The sequence below is a fragment of the Labrus mixtus genome, chromosome 3 (assembly GCF_963584025.1).
Source record: "Labrus mixtus chromosome 3, fLabMix1.1, whole genome shotgun sequence".
Taxonomy (NCBI): domain Eukaryota; kingdom Metazoa; phylum Chordata; class Actinopteri; order Labriformes; family Labridae; genus Labrus; species Labrus mixtus.
Window position 1 is genome coordinate 8,301,706 of NC_083614.1, and position 27,790 is coordinate 8,329,495.

At 38.9% G+C, this 27,790-nt stretch overlaps 4 protein-coding genes across 6 annotated transcripts in view; 1 reads left to right on the forward strand and 3 right to left on the reverse strand.

Moving 5' to 3' along the window:
- The first annotated feature begins 1,892 nt into the window (after positions 1 to 1,892).
- Positions 1,893 to 4,213, forward strand: dtymk (deoxythymidylate kinase (thymidylate kinase)). Its single transcript, XM_061030590.1, has 5 exons — positions 1,893 to 2,070; positions 2,171 to 2,279; positions 2,642 to 2,732; positions 3,108 to 3,305; positions 3,825 to 4,213. The coding sequence occupies exons 1-5, from the start codon at positions 1,941 to 1,943 to the stop codon at positions 3,933 to 3,935; spliced, it is 639 nt and encodes a 212-aa protein (XP_060886573.1). The 5' UTR covers positions 1,893 to 1,940; the 3' UTR covers positions 3,936 to 4,213.
- atg4b (autophagy related 4B, cysteine peptidase) lies at positions 4,005 to 12,974 on the reverse strand. The gene is made up of 13 exons (XM_061030589.1): positions 12,884 to 12,974; positions 10,490 to 10,591; positions 10,287 to 10,358; positions 10,066 to 10,164; positions 9,799 to 9,900; positions 9,624 to 9,696; positions 8,169 to 8,248; positions 7,546 to 7,736; positions 5,567 to 5,645; positions 5,285 to 5,430; positions 5,084 to 5,140; positions 4,895 to 4,988; positions 4,005 to 4,804 (listed from the first exon to the last, which is right to left on the reverse strand). The coding sequence occupies exons 1-13, from the start codon at positions 12,891 to 12,893 to the stop codon at positions 4,731 to 4,733; spliced, it is 1,179 nt and encodes a 392-aa protein (XP_060886572.1). The 5' UTR covers positions 12,894 to 12,974; the 3' UTR covers positions 4,005 to 4,730.
- A 2,293-nt stretch (positions 12,975 to 15,267) lies between these two features.
- Positions 15,268 to 25,413, reverse strand: boka (BCL2 family apoptosis regulator BOK a). Of its 3 annotated transcripts, none has more exons than XM_061030585.1 (5): positions 25,259 to 25,413; positions 24,679 to 24,992; positions 22,050 to 22,178; positions 19,093 to 19,256; positions 15,268 to 17,187 (listed from the first exon to the last, which is right to left on the reverse strand). In XM_061030585.1, the coding sequence occupies exons 2-5, from the start codon at positions 24,890 to 24,892 to the stop codon at positions 17,062 to 17,064; spliced, it is 633 nt and encodes a 210-aa protein (XP_060886568.1). In that variant the 5' UTR covers positions 24,893 to 24,992; positions 25,259 to 25,413; the 3' UTR covers positions 15,268 to 17,061. The 3 variants fall into 3 exon arrangements, with proteins under 3 accessions (XP_060886568.1, XP_060886567.1, XP_060886569.1); XM_061030584.1 differs by having other exon boundaries at positions 24,679 to 25,027; positions 25,259 to 25,402; XM_061030586.1 differs by having other exon boundaries at positions 24,679 to 24,987; positions 25,259 to 25,398.
- Positions 25,414 to 27,620: 2,207 nt separating this feature from the next.
- farp2 (FERM, RhoGEF and pleckstrin domain protein 2) overlaps positions 27,621 to 27,790 on the reverse strand; it is a 31,322-nt gene continuing 31,152 nt past the window's right edge. Inside the window, exon 28 of the mRNA XM_061030587.1 lies at positions 27,621 to 27,783. The gene's annotated coding sequence lies outside the window, so the exon portion shown is untranslated. The remainder of the gene's footprint in view (positions 27,784 to 27,790) is intronic.

Consider the following 27,790-nt stretch of genomic DNA (forward strand, 5'->3'; position numbering starts at 1 on the left):
CATTCAAACAAACACATTTCTACAAGTATTTGCTGTAATTCATATTTGTATTATTTTGTAGGCAGGCTGTCAGCCTATATGTTTATTGTTGGTGTGATGTGCTTCACCTCTCAAAAGATCAAAGTGCACACTCACAAAGATTGATTTTGGATAAAAAATGAATTATCTAAACCAAACTTCTTTCACAGTTTCTTTCACAACACAATATTAATTTTAAAAAATGAGGTTTTAACCAGTAAAAGGCCTGATAAGTAAACCTAAATATTTAGGTTGTAAAAAGATCATGACAGAATCAACTGTTAAAATTCTAAATAAAGGTCTGCAGGAGAGGAAGGAGAGCTAGGAGGAGTTCCAGACGGGGACCTCGGTGATGAACCTCCTGAAGAGCCGGCTGAAGACGGGATCCTCCTCAGGATCACCCTCGGGCTGGACCAGTCCGGGTCCTGGATGAGGGTGTAGGCCATCCTGAATCGCTGGTTCGTCTAAAAGACAGAAACAATCCCAAAATGTAAACCTCTGATAAACTGAAGAATATGTTTTCTAAAAAATAAAGTCCTCACATCCTCACACTATAAAGTTATGACTAACGATCAATAATTATTCATTAAATGATTAAAAGTCTCAAATACACAGACACATTTCTATGAGTATTTACAGCAGAAAGTCATTTTTTACCTTCGGCATGTTCTCTATTATATTGTTGGTTTAATGTGTTATTAAAGTTTACACTCACATAGATTAATTCAGGATAAAACTTAAAGTTCCTGAACTACTTTCACTGTTTCTTTCTCAACACAATATAAATAAAATAGGCTATTTGAGTTTTAAAACAGTTAAAGGTCTGACAGAAAATCATTTAGTTTTTATAAAGATCACGACAGAAGCAGCTGCCAACATTATTATGTTTTAAAAAGAGAATATTTAATTTATTACATGTTTTCATATTTGTTTCTGACAAAAAGTGAATAGTCTTAAACTTCTGAGTCCATGTTTTACATATTGAACTTTAAATATAAACGTGTGATCATGTCGATCTAGTTTTATTAAAATCATCAATCTTACGTCCAACATGCTCAAACACTTTTTGTGAAGAAATCCTCTAAAATATGAAACTTTTAAACCACTTTGGATATTTTCTGCTGTCTCTGAGTTTGTTTTTGTTCGAATAAATTTATTTTCGTATCTGGTCTATCACCATGGCAACCTGCTGCAGGTTACTATGGAGATTTAAAATGCTGTTTACTTTTTAAATATAGCTAACTTTATTTTAAAAGTTTATTTATGCTACAACATGTAAATTAAAAATGAGCTAGGCCTCTCCTAGACAAAAATATCATATAAAGTTCATGAATTAAGACCCTAACGATGAGAAAATAATAAAGGATGAAAATTGAGACAAACGCACATCATGCCAACATCTGGGGCAAAGTTAGTCTACTTTCTTTTTTGCCAGTGGAGGACACTTTGATGAAATTAAGGGAACTGAGATGTACCCCTTGCATCTCTCCATGCATCTCTGGTAAACGGGACTAAGACGCAAGTGGAGGAGTTCTTGATTGCAAGTTCTGCAATCAAATGGAAACTGTTGAGCATGTCATCTTTCTGCTCTATCTCCATATAAAAACAGGATTCCCAGGAGTTCAGGAAAAATAAGTATTAAAGAGTATCTTCTTCACTTCTCTCTTTTTCTGGACTGATAAAAATAATCTAAACAATAAAGAACTAAAACCACAAAGGGGGGCGATCTCCGCCTTGTAATGGTCGAGTGGTCCCCATTTAAAGAGGAAGAAGAAGAAGAACGTAAAAAGACGTCTTACGTACTTCCGTTTCTAGTGTTTGGCTTCATAAAATGGCGCGTAAATGGTCGCTCTGAGAAACTTGTGTTGAACCATAGACTATAAATATTATAATTTAACTTTTGCTTTTCGTGGGGGGTCAAAATGGCGTGTAAAAGGGGAGCTCTCATCGTGCTGGAGGGGGTCGACAAAGCCGGAAAAACGACGCAGTGTAAGAAGCTGGTCCAGGCGCTGCAGCAGAACGGAAGCCCGGCGGAGATGATGAGATTCCCTGGTCTGCCTGTTTCTCTCTTAGTCAGAAATGTGTGGTGTAAATATGAGTTGTCACTGCCACGTAGCAGACAAATATTGAGTTGTGCTGTTTATTGTGGCAGACAGGACAACGACCATCGGACAGCTGATAAGCGCCTATCTGGAGAACAAGAGTGATCTGGAGGACCACACAGTGCATCTGCTCTTCTCTGCAAACCGATGGGAACTGGTGTAAGACTCCTGCTTCAGTGTCAAAAACCATTAGTACAGATCTTACTGAAGGTATACGAATTTTAGCTCAAAAGCTTTTGAAGGGAAATAAGTGATGATGGTGTGAGACTAATGGTAGGTCAAATATGTATGGTCGACATACTTTTGATTCATTAACATATCGCACATCCACTTTTTGCTCTAATATAACTTTTAACATTAAATACTATCATGCCTGATTTTCTTGTGGGTTAAAACTACCTCGCTGGTTTCCTCATCTTATAATGCCAAGAACTTGATATAAATGTACTTTTCAATCCAGTCTGGAAAATGCTCATGTACAGTTTCTACTAGTCCCTTAATAAAAGTCCTTCTTACCACAGGCCTCTAATGAAGAAGAAGTTGGAGCAAGGCACCACTCTGGTTGTAGACCGCTACGCCTTCTCCGGAGTTGCTTTCACCAGTGCCAAGCCGGTGAGTCTTTTCCCAGCCTATCCATCAGTCAGTCCTTTTATTTGTGTCTGTGAGGACTGTGAGATGCATACAGGGTTGTCACAATAACCACAATTGACACTTAGATATGATGCTAGTAAAAATCAAATAATATCGATACCTGTTTAGATACCACAGCGATATTAATAGAATTAATATGCGTCCAATGTTGGGTCATGTCTTGTTTTCAATTGCAGGTAAACTCCTGCACACAAGATGCTGCCAACATATTTGTGCAATGTAGAGTTAAATATAAGACAGAACATCAGTAGTTTTTTAAAGCTCTGGATAGAGATAGTGTTCTTTTAAAGCATGCAGTAACAAAAATCATGACCTACATATTTTCATCTCCTTCAGGGTTTCAATCTGAACTGGTGCAAGAACCCTGACATAGGCCTGCCGAAGCCAGACCTCGTAATGTTTCTCAAGCTCAGTCCCGCTGAAGCTGCTCAGAGAGGTCAGTTTGGAGAAGAGAGATACGAGACCAGCGCTTTCCAAAAAACAGTCCAACAGAAGTTTGAACACCTCATGCATGATCCTTCAGTCAACTGGCAGGTACGATGCAGATCTGGATTCCTGATCAGAAAACTACATCAACTTCTTATATACAAGAAGTCGTCTTTGTATGTATAAGAAGTTGATGTAGTGTCTTGGTTTCAAATGTGAAGATGTCACTGAAGTGCCTTCACATGTATCCCCTCTGACAGCCAGCAGGGGGCAACACTAGTGATTGCAAAAAAATGTTTGATTTTATGGAAATCACAATTTCTCAATCAACTATTTCCTCATGAGTTAATGCTCTCATCCAATTTCAAGTATTCTCTTATATAGAATAATAACGTATATATTGTAATTAAATTAAGAGAAAAACAAACAATAAGTATGGCTACCTGTGAGACAGTAACAATGCACAGCTGCCTTTCAACTGAAACATGGTCACATCTGGCTCCTAAATAAAAAACAAGATTGTGACTGATTTCAGCCCAGGTGTCATTTAAATCATTTAATAAAATGATTAAGACGACACCTGTTTGATATAAAATACATAAACAGCTTGTGATGTGTCCGTTCTAGGTAATAGACGCTTCTCAGAGTGTTGACGATGTGCATGAGGACATCATGACGCACAGCCTGAGCGCCATCAACACAGCCCAGAACCTTCAGCTGGGAGAGCTCTGGAAGTGAACATGGTGACGTCGGAGTGAACGTGCTGCTCATACATGAAGTAACAGTGTAGTAACTAAAATACACACATTTATTGCACCGTGTCTTTATTTGTCATTGCGAGATAAATGCATAAGTAAATGGCCTTTTACTGAAATATATAATTTCTTATTTCTTTAAATTGAGAAGCACAACGGTCACACATCAGATTCTGATTTCATTATTGATTCTCTTACATGTCTATTGTTTTTTCACCTGTCTATACAGCGGATCGATTAAATAAATAATCTTCAAATGAACATGTGTATGTGTTTCAAACTTGGCAAGGATACTTTGCATGAATAATTATTACAGCATGTCTGCTGAGTTGACTTATTTTGGTTTCATTACAGGCTGTTACAAACTCATTAGCAGTGACAAACCGCGTAAGCCATGGGCATTACAAACCATTGTGTTCCTATACAACATAAAACTGTTATGGCAATTTAAATCATGGAGTCAGGGAAAGGCACCATATCACTTCAGAATAAACATTTAAAGTGTTAAGACTCAAATGGAAACGCATGGATGTGGAAGATGTGCATACAGAATTAGTCCTGAGCTCCTGCTACGGCTTCCACCAGGCGGCGGTCTCAATGTCGGATACGGAGCGCATTCAGTGGCTGTTGAGAAGAACGCTGTGTGATGCACACTGACTACACCATTGGAGCTGGACCAACACAAGAGTTCTCCAGTTAATGTTCATCCTCTCAGAGAAGAGACAGAAGATTCTTTCGCCGACTTGTCGAGAACGGTAAATCATTGTCCGTTTGTTCCTCACAGGGAAAGGATCTCAAACTCTTCATCCTCTGAATCAAAGAACCGCTCCAACCTGTCCGAGTCTGAGAAGTCTGTGGAGTAAAGGTCAACACATAAAAAAACATGAACGTACACTGTGGCTAAAAGCTGGACAGAAGCTTTAAACGGAAACGTGAATTTACCAGGAGTAAGGTTAAGGGTGTCCACAATGACCATGTGGGAGGGCTGACTGTCTACGAGTTCAAACATGGGCAGGCCACCTCTTTTGCAGGACAGCTAGAAGAGAAGAATGGTTACATGACGATGTCCACATCACTCTTAACAGATAACTGATGATTCGTGTGGCAGGTGAAGTATTCACAGAAACATACCCTTCTTATGCGCATACACCAGTCATCAAACTCGTCCTCTGTTCTGCAGAAGAAACCCTGGCAGACATCAGAAAAACAAAAAGCTGCTGAACAACTGAGAAGCTGATAACATTTTCAGCCTTCTTGCTTGAACCAGCAAGCTTTGTTTTTGGTAGAAAATAAAATGTTTTGGACTAGATAAACCCCCTGCGGCGTTCTTACTGCTGCGATGGATGGATCCAGCTCACAGATGTGCATGCGACAGGGCGGGTGCTGACAGTGGTATGTCTCATCTTGGACCTGTGCGTCTTCACATGGCTCCACTGCAGGCTGAGTGGTGTGTGGGTCTAAATAAATGAGTTCCTCGCCTAAAAAAAAAAAATAAGGACACAAACGTGTTTATAATTGGGTCATCATCTTTGTGTATGTGGCAATAATGTGGTGAGTGTGAGCGTGCAGTACACAGCTCAGTGTTAAAGTCACAAACACAGAGACCAGACATACCGACATAACCAATGAAGTAATGGGCACTGTTGGGTTTCCCCCCAATAACACCCAGCGACTGAGGCAGCATGAAGCATTGCTGTGGAGAGAGACAAGAGGGTTTATCTTACCCAAGCTGGAGCTGACTTTGCCTCAGTAGTAATTCACGAACCTGTATTCATAAATGTTCTAGTCATTCCAAACACAAACAAAGGTTATAATGGAACCACTTTGACAACAAAAACAGGCTGCAAAGTCTTTGTAAAAGCAGAGACTGATAAAAAAAATGGATGACACCTATTGCTGTATATGCTTCCATTTTGAAGCTTTGAGTTCAGCAAGCTTTCCACTGCCATCTTGGGTTTTTACAGAAGACTCATCATCCCCTGCTTAATCATCAGTTTGGCGGAATGTGAGCATAGCTACTGAAAAACTTTGCTCTGAACATTTTCATTCAATTAGCCTTTTCATACAGGAACAAAACGTTTTCAGGTTGAGCTGCATGTGTGAAACAGACTGCCAGATGTTCATCCTGATGTTCCTGGTCAAAATTTCCGGATCACTGTGTAAACTTAGGTTATATTCAGGAGAATTCACTGCAAGGTGATGATGTTTATATCCTGAGACTGCTGCAGAGCTAGTTCAATCCTTGTGCATGTAAAGAAGCTGCTTCACTCTTTTCTGCTTGCCCATATGTTCTTCCTCACTCTGGTTCATAATGTGAATACTTCCATTTAAATTTTTCTATTAGGCAAAAACTGACACGAGTCAGACTCTCCAGATATGTTGTAAACTGTGACTTTGGCAGCATCCTTTCACGCCCTGAATTTTCTCGCTTTTGTGTTTTTTCTTCACTCATGCAGTAGGATGTTGTCATGAGCTTTAAATGTTTAGGGAAATAATGCTCATGGGCCCTTTTTCTAATACGGTAGTGTGTAACTGCTCATTTGGTTCAAACATTTCGGAGTCGGCCCAGTCATATGTAAAGGTTGCCACGTAATGCTGGCAATGTCTGACAACATAATGGAAAATAGAGATAAACCTTGTGTTTGAGGGACATGTTTGTTACTTTACAGGAAACAGTCATTACAATGCTCTCTTTTAAGCCACCTGACTCCATTGACAAATGGGACCCCACAAAAAAAACCATCAAGGCAGCTGTAGACCAAACTCCTGCGGTATGTGAAATAAATATGCTGAACTTGTTAAGGGAGCCTGGTTGTTAGAAGAGAGCGATGTAATGGCTGATATTGTTGTCAAAGAAAGGCATATTTGAAAAGCTCTACATCTATATCTATTCTTAATTCTGAATCTGTCAGTGAAACATACGAGCACTTTTGTTGAGTGGGTTTGCCCTTGTGGATTATTAACAGCCATTGCAACCTGAATATTGAATATAACCGTTGAACAAAGAGGTGTTTCTATATCTGTTCCCTATACTCACCTAAAGACCTGTGGAGATAGAGCTTTCCAGACAATAGCTCCCAGACTTTGGAAAGCCCAGCCCGTGTCTTTGCACTCTGCTAAATCTGTTACTGATTTCAAAAATCATCCTAAGACACACCTATTTAGCTAGGCATTTGGATAATTATCCTTTATCAATTAATGCACTGTGAAATTAATGTTCATTCTATTTTTGTTTTATTTAAACTTTTAATTTTTATTCTCTCTTATGTGCTCTTGTTATTATTATTTCTATTAATTAATTCTAACTGCATCATTATTACTACTGTTACCTCATGTATGTTGTGTCTTTGTAAAGCACTCTGTGGCTAATGTCTGTGAAAAGTGCTATATAAATACACTTTACTTACTAACTTATATCAGACTCATAAAATGTCAAGGAGGAAAATCAGTTTTCATATTTAGTATATCAGGTTTCCCGGGATAATGGCTGTATTAGAGGTCATATAACGGTCATATAAGAGCTTATTTATTGAGAATGTGACTTCTTTAAAGTAAATTCACACAATGGGAGCCTACACTCTGAAGTACTATACCTTCAGGGTTTCTATGTAGGCCTCATTTATATCACTCAGGCCCAGCCTGAGAGGGATGAGCAGGACCAGAGGTTTCCAGAGAGCCGTCTCCTCCTCAGCCAGGGCACACGCCCCCTCCAGGCAGCCGTTCAGCTCCCCGGCTCCCTCTGGTTCAGCACAGGCTCCGTCGAGCCAGGGCATACAAAGACGCTCTAATGTGTGGAAATAAAAATAATGAATAAAAGAACATCTTGTTTAAAAATAAGGCCTAGCTCTCCTGTGTTAAGAAAAAGTTCCCCATACTAAACTGTAGACTTGAGCCAGCGAAGGATCTAAACAGACCTTCAGTACTGTAAATTACTGACACAGACTACTCAGCTAGTTTTACATTTATTTAAAACTTCTACCTAATGGCAGCTATTTCACTTTAAAACATTGTCTAGAACCAAATATTTATTGGATGAACTCGTTTTTTTACTCCTCCTCACATTATTTGTTTTCACCCAGAACCTTTGGCCTGTAGGAACAGGAAGATTTAGGTGAAGCCCTGGAGTACAAGGACTGGAGTGACATTTAAACTGCTTTTGTAAATGAATGATAACAGAAACACAACACTCATAACGTGGCAACACAAGTGCACTCACTGATCTCCTCGATGACCACAGTGTTGTCCATCGCCACGTGTACCACCAGTCTGCTCCACGTATCAAACACTGCCAGCTTCCTGAAATCACATCATGCTTTACTGTGTTTTTACCAGATCATGCAGAGCGTTCTCTACGTGTAGAAATCCTCAGCCAACAGTATATTGTCCATTGTGTTAACTGTTGAACAGTGAATAGTTGCTGAGAGTGGGAAATAAAGACGTCATTGTATCGTTCTCAAAGCGTGATGCCAATGTCACACTGTAATGCTGATTTACTGTTAGTACTGTAACACTACTTAACAAAGTAAAACAAGTTGTTGTTGGCAGTGAAAAAGAACAGCAAACCTTTTAGCGTGGATTTAAACTTTGCACAATATACATATAAAATGAACACATGAACGGATAGAAGGCGTTTAGAGGAAGGGATATATTCAACATATTTGTTGGACCTCACACAAATGTTCAGTTTAGAAACACTTTATTTATTTAGTGTTTGCTGTACAGAAGTAAATCTTTTTATTTTTTTAACCTGTTCCTCTCAGTTCATACCGACTCTCTCTGATTTCAAACAACCTCTGATAACTTTGCCTCTGAGAGAGTCGGTATGCACTTAGGGGAACAGGTTCAAAAGCTAAAATACAAAGTCCAGATGTGTATCTGTCAGAGGGGTTAACTTGTGGAGCAGCTGTAAAAATGTGTAGTTCACTTTCCTCATTTAAAAACACAAGTTTAAATATGGTGATAATAAAATGTGCAAAAACTGGAATGGCTGTTTAAGTTTGATGTGTTTTAAGTTTGCTAATTTTGTCTCAAATGCTTTGAAAGAAAAAATCCTGCACACTACTCTTACTAAGCATCACCAATTTATTAGAAAAAAATCACAACGTCTCGGTCCCTCTGAGCCTTTGTCAGCTGTGTTCTCAAACATTTCCCCACCTTCATCTTAAGTAGACAAAGCTCCACCTACTGAGTGTGCTCAGGTGTCTCAACAGTTGTAAAAGAAGACAAGACAGTCGGTTTAATGAGGGTTTATCTTAGTCCTGCTTTTTCTTTTTGTTCCATGACAATGAGTAGACCTACTCTGCACTCTGACCCTGGAGCATCTAAATTCCTGGTGTCATGTAAGCCTGTGTGGGCTGGGCACATAAAGGTATATATGACACAATAATAAAAAGTTCAACGTTCAAACCATGAACATATTGAAACTCCTGGCTGTGTCTTGTTTGGATTATTGTTATGGACCTACAGCATATTTTTGTTTTGTTGTGTAAACTGTTTAAAAGTTTGTTTGTTCTCAAACCTCGTAGTTAAAGGGAGGCATCGCTGAATATGTTTTGTAAATGTATTTGTAATGAAGATAAAACTGCAGTGTCTGATTTGGTGGGGGTGACTTATAAAAGGTCGATCTAATACTAAATCTGTTAGCAGGTGAAAACCTCTTTCCAGTACTCACTTTAGAACCTGGGCGACTGTGTTGGGTCCATACCACTGGCCTATAGGCTTTCCCTCTCCAACTCCCATTTGAGCTGCAGCATTCAGGGACAAAAAGACAATAATCATTTTATTAAAACACACTGAGAGAGTGAGTGAGTTCTTGATATTTAAAAAAGGAAAGTTTGGACACTTACCAATTTGATGGATGGAATAATAACTGTCTTTTTTGTCAATGAAGGCGTTGAGAATACTGATGTACTCTTCTCTTTGTTTCTTTCCTTTCACCCATCTCCAGTCTGAGAACAAAAGGTCACTTATCATGTCTGTGTGAAACACGCTTTGTTTGCTGGAGGCTACTCACTGGAGGACAGATGTAAGTGCCATCAGCGAGAAAATATCTTATTTTCTGTCTACCACTAACAGAGACAAATAAGATCAGATTAGTTTTCAAGTTGTCTAACCTCTGCTTAAATGTCTACACATCAAGGCCTCTCCTAGGATCATCTGGCCGCACCGTAACATACACCCCCATCCTGTATCTGATGTTGGTCCTGTCCCGCCTGTAACACATTAAACAATCATGCATGAGCGTCCCTTATGTAGTAAGACGTGTCAAATCTCCAAAACTCGTCATCAACTGAAGTTGAGAACCTGAAATAAAGACACGCATCTCTTCACTTACCAATCGGTGGGAAGTTTTTTCTGTATGTGAACCACAGACGTGAAGTGACATCTGATAAAATCTCGTCTTTCTCTTCATGGAGAACAGAAATCAACATATTACGACTCATTAAAGAGAAAAGCGTGCACAATGCTTAAATGTTATTAAAAACTAAATACTCGTTCCTCTCTGTCTCACATACATGTTGGATTTTACAGTCCTACCTGTGAGGGCATTGTACTCTTTTCCTAAGATCCACACCGGCTCTGAGGTCTCAGGAAAATCTTCAAACTCTCCAAAGCGAAGTGTGTCGTATGTCAAGGTAGCTGCAAAAAGAAAAAAGACGAGAGTCAAGAGCAAGTTTAAAAATTGCAGGGGAGGGCGCCAGATAGCCAAGCGGTTATGTTGCACGCCCAATGTGCTGCAGTGACCATGGGTTCAAATCCGACCTCGGCTCTTTGCTGCATGTCATCCCCCAACATGTCCTGTCTCTCTCTTCAGCTGTTCTATCTATTAAAAAATAACTTTAAAAATAATGCAGGGGAAACACTTGGTGGTAGAATTCTTGTTGACCACTAGTGGCTTGTTGCAGACAAAAGAGGGTCGTCTGTCACTTAGTAAAGATGAAGATTTGTTATTTGCATGAGAGGAATTCCAGTAATTTCCTCCCCCGGTGTTCTGTATACAGTTCATCTGAACAGCAGTAATTAATTAAATGTTTCTGTAGCTCAACCTTCTTTGGGTAAATTAAGTATCAAGTTTCAAGATCATAACAAATGTCTTTTATAGTTCAAATCTAAAAGTTTAAAAACCTACATTGAATTTAAATGAGTGGTCGAGCAAAGGTTTGAAGCAGTTCACCGTGGTTATTAAAATTCTGTCTCACTAAAATATTAAATTCTACAGTATTTGCATAATAATGTGTGAAAGGAAATTAAGATGCACTTGGTCTGTTATTATTGATTTAAGGTTCAATGTAACTTAATAAATAATGGTAACAAATGTATAATACCTGTGTCATTATAAGCCCAAAAATACTTTATCTGAACTTCCAATAATGCAACTGGAAGAAGAAATCACATAGTGTACATTGAAACATTCTGCAGGTTTAATACTCCTATTCTCAAACTTCTCAACCCTTTTTGAGATTTCAAATCATTCATATAATTAATTTGCTATATTTGAGCTTGGTGGTAGGGCTGGGAAATATACCCATTTTTAGGATATATCGGTATATTTTCAAAAAAGATATGGGGTAAGACAATGTTGTTTATATTGAGATAGTTTATGTTGCATTAAAATAACATTATACATTTTTAAAGTAGAGCTGCCTCTTCACCTATTTCTCCTCTCAATGCCAAAAACATGTATTGTAATGTGTATTTTAATATGCAGAACGGTATGGTACAACTTTATAACAGACTTAGAGATGTGATTATTAAAATGACTCCTATGTAAATTCATTTGCATCTATATAGAAGTGTTGATATAGATCCGAAAGAAGTCTTTGTTGTGCAATTAGCTGCCATCTGATATGATAATAAAAAGAATAAATAATAATAAAGAAGGTGGAATTCATGATGATAAAAAGTACTCTCTCTTTAACAGTCTGTTTGATGACTTTTTACTGCAGTTGAAAACCTGTAGGCTCAAAGCCAGCTTTATAATTAGATAAGACAGTAATGTTCACAATTTAAGAGTATACTTTCTCTTTAGACAAGAAGAGTTGTGTTTTGGCCTGCTAGGACCTTATGAGAATCAAAAACACTTTATTAATGGGGAGGGGGGATTTGCTCGTTACACAATATATTAGTTGGAAATATAGAAACATATATAGAATAAAATAGAAATATAGATAGAATTAGCAGATATAAGTGCCAAAGCATAGACATAATGAGTTTGTACAAGCACAGGGAATGAATATCTGAAATATACACATGCAGTGATGAACTGCGTAGATATAGTAAGAAAGAATCCACTGTTTATGGCTGTGTAAGTAACAAAAGTTATCAAAACCTAACAAGTTTGTCAGTCAGTAGGTTATCCTGATCACAGAGATTTACACTTCAAAGCTGAAGTATGAAGTTGGTGATGCAGTAACATTAACCTCTATACTGTATTACCTGTAGCATAACACTTATCATTGCTGGAGATGCTAACAGTAGCATAATAAGTGGAGTGATGGTGACATCCACTTCATGTTCTTCTTGGGCGTAACTCAGCGTTAGCATTGACTGTCCAGACAAGGACAGACGGCGTTTTATAAGGTATTAAACTTAACAGACTAACATGACGTTAACAAATGTGACAACTTGACCTCGTCCAGGAAGTAATAAGGCCGTACAGTGAGCTGTCAAAGCGGCCACATCGCCACATTTTGCAATAACAGCAGGCTAATGTTTGTTAGCTCTTAGCTTTAGTCATCACTTTGGAGGGCTAACGTCACCGAGGCTACAAAGCACTATGTGTCCGACAGCGGGGGATGGCAACCCCGCCATAACCGAGAGGGAGCTTCTTTACTAGACGTGAAACGGCGATGTTATGATTACTTTTCTGGGTAGAATAACTCGCTAATAAGGAGATAAAACAATGTTATTTTACTGTAAAATCTCGCTTACCTGCATCCATCCCGACGGTCTTCACCCTATCTTGTTTGTTGTTCTCTGCACTACGACCCGCTGGACCAATCAGAAGAGAGCTCTGCTGTGGAATTTCTTGGGAGGCGGGACCTGTTGTCGACAATATCCAATAGGATCGTGGAGAGGGCGTGGTTATTTGTGCCAAAGCAAATCAGAATCGGCTGACGTATCCGCCCGTCGAAAACGGTTGACGGTGAGTTCATGTTTCAAGTGACACGATACTAGATATCAATACGACTCCCTTAACTGACCCTGAGCATGTAACATCTTATTCATTATGTTTACTTCTATTAAAACACTACCGTACCTTTTAGTTTGAAAGACAGCAATAACTACAGTCTGCATGACAGAAATTAAATATTTTATTTAGGCTATCAGCAGAGAATAAAACCAGTAATATGAGTTAGGCCTAGGCCTACTTGGTCGGTTTCAATTATATTTGGAGAGGATTGTTTCCAGTTGTGAAAAGCAAGTAAGCTTAGAAAGTGAAACCTTGATAAGAGATAACTTGTTTTATGTGATATAAGATGTGTGTTTGTTTGCTTTTTTGTTTGTTTGTTTGTCTGGGAGAGCCTAAAATATATCTTACCAATAGATTATTTTTATTTTTGTGGATGGATCGATTTTAACAAACACTGACACCTATCCTTTAGGTTTTTCTTACAGAGGCGTACAGTTTTTCTCTAGACAACAAAACACAGAAAGATCTCAACTCCATGAAAAATTACTGAGAAAACAGATTTCTGAAAAGAGATACATCTAAGCTTACAAATAGTTAAATAAGCGGATTGATGCTGTACTGAGGGAGCATGAAGACAGTGAAAATAAGCTCTCGTCGTCCTCGGATGAGGAACTGTGATGGCAGGTGAGGTCTTTGTCCTGTATGACAGTCTCCAGCTTCATTCGTACAAATGTGACATGTTGATCTTTAAACTTGGCCAAATCATGTTGTGTAAAACCTCTGAACCATCTTGTCTTTTTATGGATGACACAGCCTCTCACTGTGCAGCAGTCTGAGGGATTTCAGACGTTTCATCACTTCATAAAATGTGTTTTTAGTGCCCTCTAGTGGTCTGAAAGATACTCACAGGCCGGGTTTGCTGTCCAAATGCAACGGCCTCGAGGTCATTTCCTCAACACAGTTCAGGTTGTTGTTTTCTTGTGCACTTACATGTTTCAAGACTTCAGTGTTTGGAGAAATGTGATGCCTCACTGCTTACCTTACATCGTTATTATTTCATTTATTATTTCATTATTTTCATCATTTTTCATTATTTCATTGTATTAGTAATTTGAGTGTTTATTGCATGGCCTTGCGGAACAGTCTTTACATTTCACTACACATCTGTATGAGCATGTGACAAATAAAAATCTTGAATCTTGAATCTTGAATCTTGAATCATTTAATTTCATTTATTATACAGGAAAAGATTAAAAGTAACTTTACCAAAGTTACAGCTTAACGGGCCCGACTCAGTTCAAACTGGTTCACAGCAGGTTCCTGTTGTGCAGCACATAAAGACAAAGATCACATCAGACAAAAAAACACAACCAACAATCAGACGTAACAGCAACACAGACGAACAGAGTTGTGGGGGAGGGGATGAAATCAACATATATTAGTTAAACCAGTGATTACAATTTTGTCGATTCATCAGGTGGTTTAAATATGCCTGCTTGAAATGCTTCACTGAGGTCGTTGTCTTTATATGATATGGGACCTTATTCCAGATTTTAGTGTATGTATGAAAGAACGACCTCTCATCTCTTACCAGAGCTGTTCCTGTAGACCGCTGCCAGTACTGGGAACATTGCTCGGAGAGTGATCTAGTGATCCTGGCTTGTGTTGGATCTTAGAACTAGAGCACTATGTTCTGGAGACGAGTTGTTGTTATGGATCTGGGGGCGCTGGTGGCGCAGTGGTTGGTGCGCACGCCCCATGTATGGAGGCTGTGGTCCTCAGAGCGGGCAGCCCGGGTTTGAATCCGGCCTGTGGCTTCTTTCCTGCATGTCATTTCACACTCTCTCTCCCTGATTTCTGACTCTATCCACTGTACTATCTCTACAATAAAGGCACAAAAAGCCCCCCAAAAAAAGTTGTTATGCATCTGATTGTAAAACTTCATGGCGTGAACGTTTGTATAATTCTTCAAGTCATGGTGTTACAGCGAGAAAGCACAGTACAGTGACGATCGTAAGGGGGAGGTTTCCATGAGCTCTATTATACAGACTATAGCTTCAATGGTTTCTTTTGTAGTAAGAGACCAGATCGAGAGACAGGAGGATATTGCTGAAAGAATGATTGCATGTAGATATGTTTCAGAGACAGTATCGATGCTTCTGAATAACATTTAGAGCAGAAGACATCATTGTAAGAACTTTTATTTTGAATATTTACAGTTGCAGGTGAGTCACAGACATCAGTTTATTTTCTATGACTTCTTGTGCTACATCTTATCACAAAAAAAAGTGAAATTATTCACAGACTAAAATCTCTCAAAGTGAAATGTTATCAAAGTGCTCTAACACAGAACAAATATACTAAGACCTACTGCGGTTACAGCATACAGTATGATACAACGCCTCATAGGGAACATTAAACGTCTGGTGCTGGTGACAGTCTGTACATTATGTATGTAGTGAAGTAGCTTCAATTAAACAGACTATAAGGGACTGTGTGAAAATGACTTTGACGAGTAAATACTGACGACTTATTTCACTATATTATAGCTTAAAGTGGTGACACATAAAGAGTTAAAGATGGTGTACCACAATGTTTTAAGCATTTAAAATGTATTTTAAATGTTTGGTTGACTTTACTTTTTAATATTACAAATTGGCAACAACTCGAAAAATGTCACTTTTAACGTTTCATTTAGTGTTTTCATCAATGCTGTTGTGAGATCTGTATAGAAGGAAGAATCTGTAGGTGAGGGATAATAATTTTTTATGTTGGGAGCTTTCTTGTTGGTAGTCTATTTTTAAACAGTCTGAATGAAGAGCAAGTGCAGCTGAAACACAACCTTGAAACCCAAAGGCTATCACCCGTCAACAATTCAGCTTTGTATATATGGGCTAATGAGTGGGGATAAATGGATTGTAGAGGTAATCTCTTCACTACTGCTCCATTTGCACGACTCAAGTAGCTCAGCAGACGTTAACTGGATGACCAGAGCATTTTAAAGAAAGTAATGGTGTGGATATCATCAGTTATCTGGATATCTGCTGACCACACGAGGAGCCCTCATATATTATTTGTCCCCTCCAGAGGCTTGATACTTTTTTCAAAGACCTGTGACACAGAAGGACTTCAAGGAAAAACGTGCTTATTCACAAAGATATGTTTCTAAAAACCTGGCTGGTTGTTTGCTTTAAAAAACATTAAACTGAGGATTGTTGTCCTATTTCCAATTATTCACATTAAAGCAGACAATTCTTTCTATTTGTTCCTCTGTGATTCTGGCTGGAATAGAAATACATTTGCAGTGAGAAAATAAATCAAAATCCTCCCTCTTAAACTATATTCCCTTCAGCAAAAAGAACATTTTAGATACCTTCCCTTTCTTGGAACCCCACCCTATTGTTGCAAGAAATATGCAGCCATTTGCATATATGTTCAGTATGCACTTGCCTGTTGGGAAATAAATGCAATCCAGGTGAGGTTTGAAACACCAATTTGTCACGAATGGCCTCAGGAGCTCTACAAAGACTAATGTAGTTGCCTATTTCAACCACTAGGGGCTGCTAAACTGGTAGCAAAATCCGCAGGTCTCCTGTCTGAGTTCAAAACATGATCAGCATGTGATAACACATGTTAGAACTACTGACAATAAATAGAAAATCTATGAGAAGAGGAAGAAGAAGTCTGTGCAGGGCGAGTGTTCATCAATAATGGCTCAGTGCAAAAAAAGTGTAAACATGATCCAAAGCAGAGGATGCTTCAGTGGAGTGGTGGAGGTGGGGGTGCTAAGTTAATTATCATTCTGCTTAAAATCCAGTGCAGGGGATCCGGTTTAGCTCCTGCTTCAGAGTAGATATTCTCCCATGCAATTGCATAACAGAAAAAAGTCCCCATGGTGTGTAGCTCTCAGGGAACACCCTAGTGGATTGTTCCTCTTCAAAAAGTAACTGTTTGGTCCCAAAACATCTTTTGTTGTTCACTTCTCTCTGAGCAGGTACAACACAACGGCCTTCACATAGTGTCCAAAGGTGCAGGCGGCAGACACCAGCCAGTGAGAGCGGAAACTGGGGTCAGAGTTCACCACACATTTTGTTACATCCACCTGTAACAGCAGAGGAGATACATACACAGCATAAGTCAGGGGGGAATTTTACAACACAAGAAAAAAATAACTGCAGTCGAAGCCAGTATCTATCAAAAAAATAGTACGAATCCCTCATGTGTTCCTGATTTGTAAATATCCTGAGAATCTGCAGTCTCAACATGTGCAGGGTGCCCACAGATATGTGATTTCAAAGCCAAAGGCAACAGTGTAGTCTCTGCAATACTTTCTTCATACCTCGAGTTATATAACTAGAAGACTTGCATAGACAATGAAAGTCCCCAGAGAGCAGTAAAGTGTCAGTCCTGACATTAAACACGTCTCCCTCTTCAGATTTTGCTGCAAATCCTTACTTACCCTTCCTACACGCTGACCTCACATCCCAGAGATGAAATGTTACAGTCTGAACAGCGAGCGTGAAAAACAGGTCCCTCATTTGTGCTCGTGAGGTCAGTTATACAATGCACTGCCTCTCACTTTGTCACACTCCACTTCTCTTCAAAACAGAGCTGACTTGGGTGCCATGTCTCTGAGCACCAGGGCGTTCATTTGTTCACTTGTCGAGCTCTTTCCAGCAGAGCAGAACACAGACAGAGGCAGCCTGCCAGCCACTGTGGCTTGTTGTGCCTGAGTTTGTGCAGCTCTGTTTTATCTGCATACTTTTCCCATTAAGAGAAATGTGGAGAAGAGCTGCATGTTCTGTTCTGTCTGACGCAATTGTTCCAGTGTATGTTAAGCTGATAATCGAAAGCTAAATGTCCTTTTTCCATGTTCGTGTTATGTTGGAGTTGCAGTGATTATAAGAATTGTTCATTCTTAGTTGTAGTTAGGCCAGTGGTTCCCAAACTTTTTCTGCCAGGCCCCTAACCAACATATGTCGACATACACTAAAGACGCTGGCAGTCACACTCTTTGCTCTGGTGTAGATTCATTTTCAGCCTTACATTTAACTGAAAGTCCTCACAAAAGTTGCCATGCTTTGTCAGCAGAGAAAAACTGTGTGCATTGTTTTGTTGTTGAGCCCCCCCCCCCCCCCCCCCCCCACTCCCTGTCTAACTACAGGCTCCACTTTGGGGATCACTGTGTTTTCACAGGCTTTCTTATTTAGCAAGTGTCCATCATCTATAATCTGAAGTGTCTGAAAATAAAAATGGACCCCTAGCCTCTGATAAAAAAAAAAAGGCTAAATAAAGCTAAATAAATCTCAAATTTGGGATTTGGGATTATTTTTGTGTTGTGTTTCCGTTGTCACTTGTGAACCCTCACATGTCATGTTCATTTCATAACAACCTTTCCAGATAAAATAAATGTGACATTGAGCCTCTGATTTCACTTCGATATATGATGGGGCAGATGAAGATGTGTGAATAAGAATAGAAAAAGTAATAAGAAGCTTTGCTCCTTCAACTCCTTACCTTAGCCACTTGTAATTTGAACATGATCACATTTTGACAAATCGTTTTAAAAAGTGCATCTTTACTGCAGCTTTAATTTATCATTTCATGAATTTTAATCAGAATAGATCTTTTTTTTATCCAAGAATTCCAAAGATATTTATGATGATTTTTGTTGTAGCAACTCAAAAGTGACATAATTTTTTTCTTATACCTGTGATATGTATGTATTAAAATCTAGGGTCCTGCATTAGATGATCATTATAAGAAAACAGAGGAAATGATGATGGAATAATTACAACATTGGGCCCTAGAAAATTAGGAAGAGATTTCTTATTTTGATTAAGCAGAGAAATTATCTCACTTTTATAACTTAACAATCCATCCAAAGATAGATTTTATTTACATCAAGCTTCTTGATTTTAAATTAAACTATATTGTAATAGCACCTTTAGCTAACCAGCCTCAAACCAAAGACTTCATCATAACACAAACAGGTGTATTTCCTTACCCAGCCCCCCCTCTTCTTTAACCAGGATGTCAGGCTCTTTCTAACAAACTCCCCCAAACAGTCGACGATGGTGTGGACCATCGCTGGGTGACCATGTCGAACACAGTCCACTGCTAGGGCTCCTGCCACCGCGTACAGAGACACCACCTTCCCCCACGTCACACCTGACAGGGGAGACAACCGTTAGGACTGCTGCAGCAACATGTATTTCATCTTTATTTAAAGCTTTAATGCCCTGATAATGGATGAACACATTTCTAAATCACGCTAAAGCTAAAAGTTATGCAAACAAGTTGTTGGTTAACTTTAGGGTTCTTGAATTATGGTAAAGTACTTGTTTGAGTCGGAGTACTTTTTGGAGAAGTCTGTCAGCTGCCCTCTTCAAAGTCTGATGAACAAATTATAAACACAAGCAGCAGCCCAAACACAACATTCAGGGCAGCAGGCAGTACGGCTCAGTAGATCAGTGAGCAGATGATTTTTCCAACTTTGTTCGCACTGAGAGTAAAGTTTTTTGCTGCCGCACCATTTACAGTAAAAGTCCTCAGACTATTTGTTCAGTGTTTACATGTCCAGTACATGATTAAGTGAGCCTCAAGTAACATCCATCTTCTCTAACTCTGCACTGATTCCTTCCTACAATCTCTTTATCAGATGGTACTCTACGTACTGTAAGCACGTGTGACACTGCTGTTTAACCAGCAGTGGGTCAGAGATTAAGTAAACATTTATCTTTCGACCAAACTTTTGGTTACAAAGTACTCCAGAGGCAACTAAAACCTAAGAGACTTGTAATAAAAACACTATAACTACAAAGGTTGGCAGGGTAACTTTTCTATATCTTATAGTGATCAGGGGTTAGGAGGAGCATGAAGAAACAGGTATGATGGAAAACTAAAGCAGCATCTCCCTCTCTTATTTTTTAATATCATGGTGATGCCATTTCAGCTGTAAGTATGTAAGTGAATAAGGTAATAAAATGTAAAATGTCTCAGTCTGGTATTTTTTGTTACATCTCAAAAGATTTGAAATGTTGATGTGATTTGGTTTGAACCAAATATATTTTCCCATAGCTGTAAGTCAACTCTGCTTAGATCTTGTTAAGAGTCACATATTCTCCTCCTTTTCAACAACTTAATAAGTCTCAGAGCTCCCCAAAACATGTCTGTGAAGTTTCCTGTTATATATCCACTCTGATCCTGTATTTGATCATGTCTATAAACCCCTCTATTTCAGCCCTGCTCAGAACAGGCTGTTTCTGTGTCTGTAGCTTTAAATGCTTATTAGCTGTTCTTGACCACATCCCTCTGGAAGGGCTTGGGTGGCTCGAGCTTGCTTGCCCCATGTCCTATTGTTTACGTTGAGAAGGCAGACTCAGAGGGCAGAACATACACCTAGCTGTGGGAGTGTCACCCACCAGTGGGAGGGGTTACTGCCCTTTGTGATGTCATGAAGGGAAAAATCTCCAGAAAGCCTGATGGCAGAGGCTATTTTGTAAAGTATCCGTCAGTATTAACAAATCCCATTCATACACATTCACACACCGCTGACTCAGCAGCAGGAGCAATTTGGGGTTCAGTGTCTTGCCCATGTGCAAGTGATCAAACCTCTGACCATCTTGTTGAGAGACAATCGACTCTACCACTGAGCCACAGCCACCCATTACTAAAAAAAATACTCTGTGGGTTAAACACAAGCGACAACTCTGACATAACACTATGTAATTTGATCCATAAAAAGAAGGACCAAAAATGTGGCCCCCAGCCCAAAAGGCCTCTAATCACAATGTTTGGTTTTATAGGTCCCTGCCCTGTGAAAAGCAGCATGATATTTGTGACTGACCTAATACACAATAGACAAGTTTGTGATCTTGTGATTAAACTGCTGCCTCCAACTTCCTCCGGACACTGCATCAACACCACTCCGCTTTTATCCATTTTACACAGCACACAGTGTATGTTTAAGCAAATATCTAAAGGTTTTACTGATTACATGCAAAGATCAAGTTGTATGTTTTTCTTTGTCTTTTTAAGCCTACACTGTTTTAGTATCTCTTTTATTTTCAAATGTTTTTATTGGCTTGCTTCTCTGTAAAGCACATTGTAGTATGAATTCTGAGAAGAGCTTATAAATAAAGATGTTTTATGACATTGACTATCAGCCCTATTCTGTCCAGATTTAAACAGAAATCATTGAGGGTTACATTTTTCAACCTATAAACTGAGACTAAGTCCTACCAGCAGTTTGTTTTACTCTAAAAATTCCTAAATAACCAACCAAACCGCCTAAACACAGCTCATGATCATTATCTTACTATCATGTTTCGATTGAAGGTTGATGTTTTTTTCAGTTTTAACATGTTTTGAGGTTTCTTTTCTGCACACACTGAGGACCAGGCGGGCCTAACTTTGCTTCCTAATTACCTTTGTAGCAGACTGTTTGTCATACTCCCTGAGGAGTAAACCAGCTGAGGCTCACGTCTGAACTCCATGGGTGGGGTCCAAACTGTCTGTAACAATCACTTGTTCCCGTAAAAACTTCACCTAATATGGACTAAACGTTTCCTTTCTTCTAAGGAGGTGATGACTGCAACTCAATATTTCAGACCAACTGGAGACTTCTCACCTTGTTTGAGAAGTATCTACATGAAGAAGTAGATTGTAATTTCCATTTCTGGGCAAAAACTAGGAACTACTCCAGTAATTCAAATAAAAAATCCATGATTGTGACACTAACACAAGTTTTTTATTGTCTGTGCCTCAAGCTTCGAAGTTCCTCCTTCACAATGACAACAGAACAACTTCTCTGAAAAGACAAAGGCTCTTTTATCTTCCTTTGTTTTTAACCATACAAATGTGTAGCTGTAAGATATTATTATCTAACCACTTCCCATGGGGTGGGTTGAGATGCATGACTTGATTTAAAGAACATTACGATATTTAGTTGTGGCCTCCTACCTGTGGAGAAAATGTCAGCAGCCACAGCCAGGAAGGCATCTGACACAACACTCTCTGACGCCACGGTTATATTCAGCTGTCTCGCTACGTTGCGATAAACGTTGGGTCGAAGGTACTCCAACTCATCACCTGGCCAAAAACAGAAGAAACTACGATCAGTGAAAAATGACACTGTTTAAACACACAGTTGAAAGATGACTGCTCATTTTGAAAGAAACATTAACACATCCTTTATCTTAAAACTGAAAGTTGACTGCATTAGCAACCATCAGCAGCCTTGTCAAGAGGACAGTTCAGCAATTACCACCTTGTACTCTCAAACTAAACAGGTACAACGTGAATTAAATGAGCTTTCAAGTCTGGTCACTTTTTTATCTTTGAGCAGAGACAGGCTAGCTGTTTCAAATGCAAATGGTGGCTTGATAAAATAGCAGGTTAGCATTATCTCCCCTCCATTTGGGTTAGGGTTAAAGGCACCAGACAAGAGGGACCCTCTCTCATACTAATTGATGACAGATGTCATGAACTTATACTATATGCAGACAACATGCTTTGGTTTGTCTTACATCCTGAACACTCCCTCACTTCCCTGTTCTGATTATTGACAAGTTTTCATCCATTTCTGGATATAAAGTGAACTGGCTCTTCCTCTAAGATCATATTGTCCCATTTCACTCACTTCTGTCTGATTTGATTAAAAATAAACTTTAACCCCTATTGGACAGTCTGCAGGCTGATGTAGAGCGATGGTCTCAACTTTATATAAGTGGGGCAAGGTACATATTGTTAAAATTAACTGCACTCCCAAATGTAACCAGGCCTCCTTGATGTTACCCCCTGTTTCAAGTCTTTTTGCTAAGCTAAGCTATATGGCCAGAGCTTGTTAGCTTAACTTTTTATAGTGAGTGGAAGCAAGGTGTAACAGCAGATAACAAACAGTAAGTAAAATGTGAATGAGTACGCTTTAGGTGTGTATTGTCTTTAGTGTTTTATTGAGTCAGGCCAGCTTTTCCTCCATTTTTCAGTGTCTTCGTATTGTTAAGCTAACAAACAGGTAGCCATGTGGCTTAAATATAAAGATTGTCGGCAGGTAGAAACAGCTAACACAGCTCTCTCTTCTAGGTATTACTTCTAGGTCTTTGCTTCTTACCTGGACTGCCCCGCCTACAAATTAGTAAAAGGACCATGGCTGTTGCTTTACACAGTGTTTGAAATTGATACTAACAAGATGATATAACATGTAAAATAGTGAGCTTGAGACATGTTTTTCTATTTTGTCAACAGTGGACAGGCCACTGTTTTTAGTGTTTGTGCTAAGCTAAGCTAACCAGCTTCTGTCAACAGCTGCTTATTAAGACATGGGTGTGATATATTTATGATTTCATCACTCTTCGCAAGAATTTTCGTAAATGTCAAGCTATTATTGTATTTCTTATTTAAACTGTAGATGTTGTTGTAACCTATGACTTCATATTTAGTAGCTTAGACTTCAAAAGACAAAGTCCAAGAGTAACTGATCTAATCTCTGCTCTGGATTCTTCAGAGGTGTCTCCACCCTGTTTTGAAATCATTCTGAGACTTTCGCCAGGAAAGTATTGCCAAACATTTCAACTTTACCTGAGCAAACTTTACCTTTTTTTTAACAAACACTCTTTGTTAGTTCTGGGTTTCCAGTGAATTGCATGATTACCTTATCTGCAGTTTGGGTGATAACCACAAATGGAATATTGAAACCTCACACTCTGAAGTCTACATAGTTTTTATTTAATTCTGGGCAGTGATCCAAATAATGAAATATGATTTAAATGAAACTGTGTCCTTGATATTCCAGGGAATCCCTGGAACCACCTTGAGGTATTTCAGTGGAAATGAAAGATAAGCCCACATATTTATGAATACTGAGATCCATGTCAAGCAGTACCATCACCATGAAATATTAAGGTCCTCACTCTGTACAAAAGACAAGTCTAGTATTTTCCAATGTTTGATTTAAGGTGTATTTTCTTGTATACTGTATTTACTAACACTGTTAACAATTAAATTCACACATATAAAGAAGGTATTTTACCTGCTCTTTTGTGAAGTGTCTTGTGATAACATTTGTAATAAATTGGCCCTATACAAATAAAGATTGACTGTCTGCCAATATTGCTGAAAATAAAAATAATTCTCAACCTGGAGCAATAATAGAAATTTTCTTTGATACTTGTGAACTGCATGACTTTGCACCTTTATGGATGTGCAAATGTATTACTATACCTCTTTCTTAACAAAATTACTTAATTAAATTGTTTTAAATAAAATGATCCATTGTCAGCAGTATTATAAGCAACAGCAATGTGGCCAATCAAGCCATTTTTTAAAAACGATTGTAGGGTCACTTAAGTTTAAGTGCATTAACTTAGATAATGTTTGTGTTTGTCTTTAAATAAAACGTTTTGACAACTTTAAATTTAAATTTTTGTTTTAGAATAAAAGTATTCAAAGAAAACTTTTGTTTAGCCTACATAAAAAATTACAATAGTTATTCCATATGCAGGAATATCACAGGAAAACTGTATAACTTCCCCATATCAATGTAGCCAATAAGGTTGGTCCGCTTGGTGTTTGTTTGGTTTCCTAAACTTACCCAGCCATAATAGTATCGACGATATCTCTCCCAGCACTCCACCTGATGCAGCCAGTCCATGTTCAGGTTTAGACCAGCCAATGCCGGCACGGTTCAGCCTGGAATGAATGTAGTCCCTGCACAGTGCTTTGGCCTGGGACACCAGCTCCTTGTCGGTGGGAGAGCGGTCAAAAACTTCAGCAGCAAACACAGAGGAGCGGCGCAACATCTCCATGCCCCCCTGTCATCCACCGAGGACTGCGCTGCTCTCCTCCCCGCCTCCACCGCCTCTCACAGCGGACACTTCTCTCCGGTATGCACGCCCCCTCCCTGCCCTTTCAGAAGATAATAAAGACCTCTGGAGGTTATCCTGCATAACAAACACGCGGATTAGTTTGTGGACATCTTTTGATAGCCTGGATAAAGCTGGCAATGTCTAATAGAGCTGCAGGTTATATAAACCCCCAACCTGGAGACCAGGAACTTTTACGCAGGGAAAAGTTTGACAGGACCAGAAAGGTTCTGTAGGAGTCCATAAAGTTCCTGTTAATGCTTTCATTATCGATTATAATGAAGGTAAGGGCAATTAAAAAGCACTTACCCGTGAATTCATAGGCTTAATCCGCCATCATTAAAGCGCCATCCTAACCAGGCACATTGTTTCACTGAGCAGAAAAGTGGATCTGATGTCTGACTTTTATGAACTCGAGATTGGCGGTGCATCGAAAAAAATGCTCCCCAGTTTATAGTCTGACAGGCTTTCCTTCTAAGGGCACTTGCTGTGTAGTCCAAAGGCGGGGATATAGGACTAATACAAGCCCCGCCCCTCCCCCCCGCCCCCTTTAAACTCATGCATCACATTCTCACACACACACAAAATCAGGACATGACCCAGTAGTACCTCAGCTAAAGGCCTACTCTTATCACCTTGAGTTTTTAAAAGGTGCCTGAATGATAAAGCACCAGTCTAAGTTCAGACTGTTCAAACAGAATGTACACAACTAAACCATTAGTGTTGTCACTGGTTCCTTAGATCACACTAATGACATTCATCAGGCCAAATAGTCAATAAAGGGTCAAAAAATAGTTTGACATTCTGCTTATTTAAACTTTAAAAAACACTGACACGTTGGGTGTTACATTTCCAGTAGATTGAGTTCACATAATAGAGAATAAAGATACAAATCCTAAATGGACTAGCGTCAACCCATTTTCCCATGATAACCAGTCATACGTTTCTCGAGATTACACATTTTTAATATTTCTTTTACTTTTTTGTGCTTTTGCAACTCTTGGGATAGGAGAAGAATTAGTCGGGATGTCAAAAACATTTCACATATCATATATCATAACCAATCTAATGTTTGTTCTTTAAATATGAAGCTATTATTCCATAAACTGATTAGCTTAGCTTAGCATAAAGCCTGTTAGTGAGGGTAAAAGGCCAGCCTTGGTAAAAAATAATTGTGTATATATAACATGTTTGAGTGAATATTTTAGTGGCTGTCAGACCGATTTGATCAGACAAATCCTGGCTAGCTGTCACTTGTCTGTGGTGAACAGTAAAATTGATGAGGTATGAGGGGTGTTGTACTTTTAAATAGGAGGAAATAAAGTAAGAGCATGCAGTCTTAAAGTGTCTGCCTACCTTTTATGGAGGATTTGAAATAAGGAAGATTTGTTTTATCTTATGTACCTTCTGTTACATATTAGTTCTGTGTAACCACAATAGAGCATTCAAAACAACAAGCTGCAATCTTTCTCATTTCTGTTGTTACACTTGTTAGACATTGAGAAACAAATGTGTTACATAAAGGAGCACAACCTGGATCTGCACAAGGAGACAGATGTAATAAAACAAGAACAAATGTTTCCTTGTGCTTGTCTAACTTTTGCTATTTAAACTGTGACGGCAGACAGGTAGCAGCTCCACGCCTTCTCCACTCCCTCAAAGAAAACTGTTTGAAAAGATTCCCTTGGCAAGACGAGCAATTTTGTCACTTCTGGGGAAGACACCCCACCCACTGATCACACTGTTCGGACATGCCTGAGGAATGCCCTGCTTTGTTTACGACTGCCTGACAGATACGCAGAAGAGGGTTAATACTGCAGACGAGCAGGCCGAGTCTTCAAATGTTATTGACAATCTGATGACGCAAATGTTCAGTGAGACGAGTCTTTCTCCAGAATGCCTAATCCTTTTAATGCTGTTTATTGAGAGTGAGATTATTACCTCGATTTCACGTCATCTCAGAGGCAACTGTTATACATGTTATACCCGACTACATTTGTCAAAGAGGTTTAGAAGGTGTGTGTGTCTCTTTAAATAAAGAGCCCCCCCTGAGTTTTCCTGGTCGACATCGCAATGAGAATTAAAATGGCAGACCTGCGCAAAATGTTTGCTCTAGGCTAGGGGTGAAATTCATGAGTGGAGATACCAGGGGAGGGGATTTAAAAAAATTTTTTTTTTACCAGAATCCCACTGTGATGTCACAAGGAGAGTCAATTTGAAACAGATCATTTGTCTCTGTGTTGTAAGACTTATGCAGACCACAAACAAAGAACTGGATGGGTTTATTTCACATTGTGTGGGTCAGTAGACTCTCAGGTTACCCAAATATATGTTCATAAACATTGTACAAGTGGATTTGTCACAATATGTCGCCTTCAAGTGTAATTTTCCAGCTAACTTTGAGTGAAGTTTTTTTCTCTTTATGGATTAATGCAGGTTTTTCTATAGGAAAAACACAGGAACAAAAATGGCTTCCTTTCGAAACCTGATGGAAACTAAAGACGATTTGTTCCAGCAACATTTCAGTCATGAGAGAGAATTCAATATTGTAATGATCTACCGCAGCATAATGTCTTCCCATAATGTTGAATATTAATCAGATTTAGGTTATTTTTTTTAACTACCAGACATTTAAAAATATATATATATATAAAAAAACAAAATCACAGAATCTGCTTTTGAAGGGAACTTTATTTAGTTAGGGTTTCATTGGAATAACATGAGGACTACATGACGACATGCTGGACAATAAATAGGAGTAACTCACTGTATGTTTACCGAGCAACAGTCAGTCTCTTACACACGCACAGAATATCAGATGATTAGGAGACAACCTCCATC

Coding starts and splice junctions, on each gene's coding strand:
- dtymk (XM_061030590.1), top strand. CDS start 1,941: ATGGCGTGTAAAAGGGGAGCTCTCATCGTGCTGGAGGGGGTCGACAAA. Junction 2,071..2,170: donor GGAGATGATGAGATTCCCTG/GTCTGCCTGTTT, acceptor TTATTGTGGCAG/ACAGGACAACGACCATCGGA. Junction 2,733..3,107: donor CTTTCACCAGTGCCAAGCCG/GTGAGTCTTTTC, acceptor CATCTCCTTCAG/GGTTTCAATCTGAACTGGTG.
- atg4b (XM_061030589.1), bottom strand. Junction 10,165..10,286: donor AAAAAACTTCCCACCGATTG/GTAAGTGAAGAG, acceptor AATGTGTTACAG/GCGGGACAGGACCAACATCA. Junction 8,249..9,623: donor ACAGTCGCCCAGGTTCTAAA/GTGAGTACTGGA, acceptor ATGTGATTTCAG/GAAGCTGGCAGTGTTTGATA.
- boka (XM_061030585.1), bottom strand. CDS start 24,892: ATGGAGATGTTGCGCCGCTCCTCTGTGTTTGCTGCTGAAGTTTTTGAC. Junction 19,257..22,049: donor TGCTGACATTTTCTCCACAG/GTAGGAGGCCAC, acceptor CTCCCCTGTCAG/GTGTGACGTGGGGGAAGGTG. Junction 17,188..19,092: donor TAAAGAAGAGGGGGGGCTGG/GTAAGGAAATAC, acceptor CTGCTGTTACAG/GTGGATGTAACAAAATGTGT.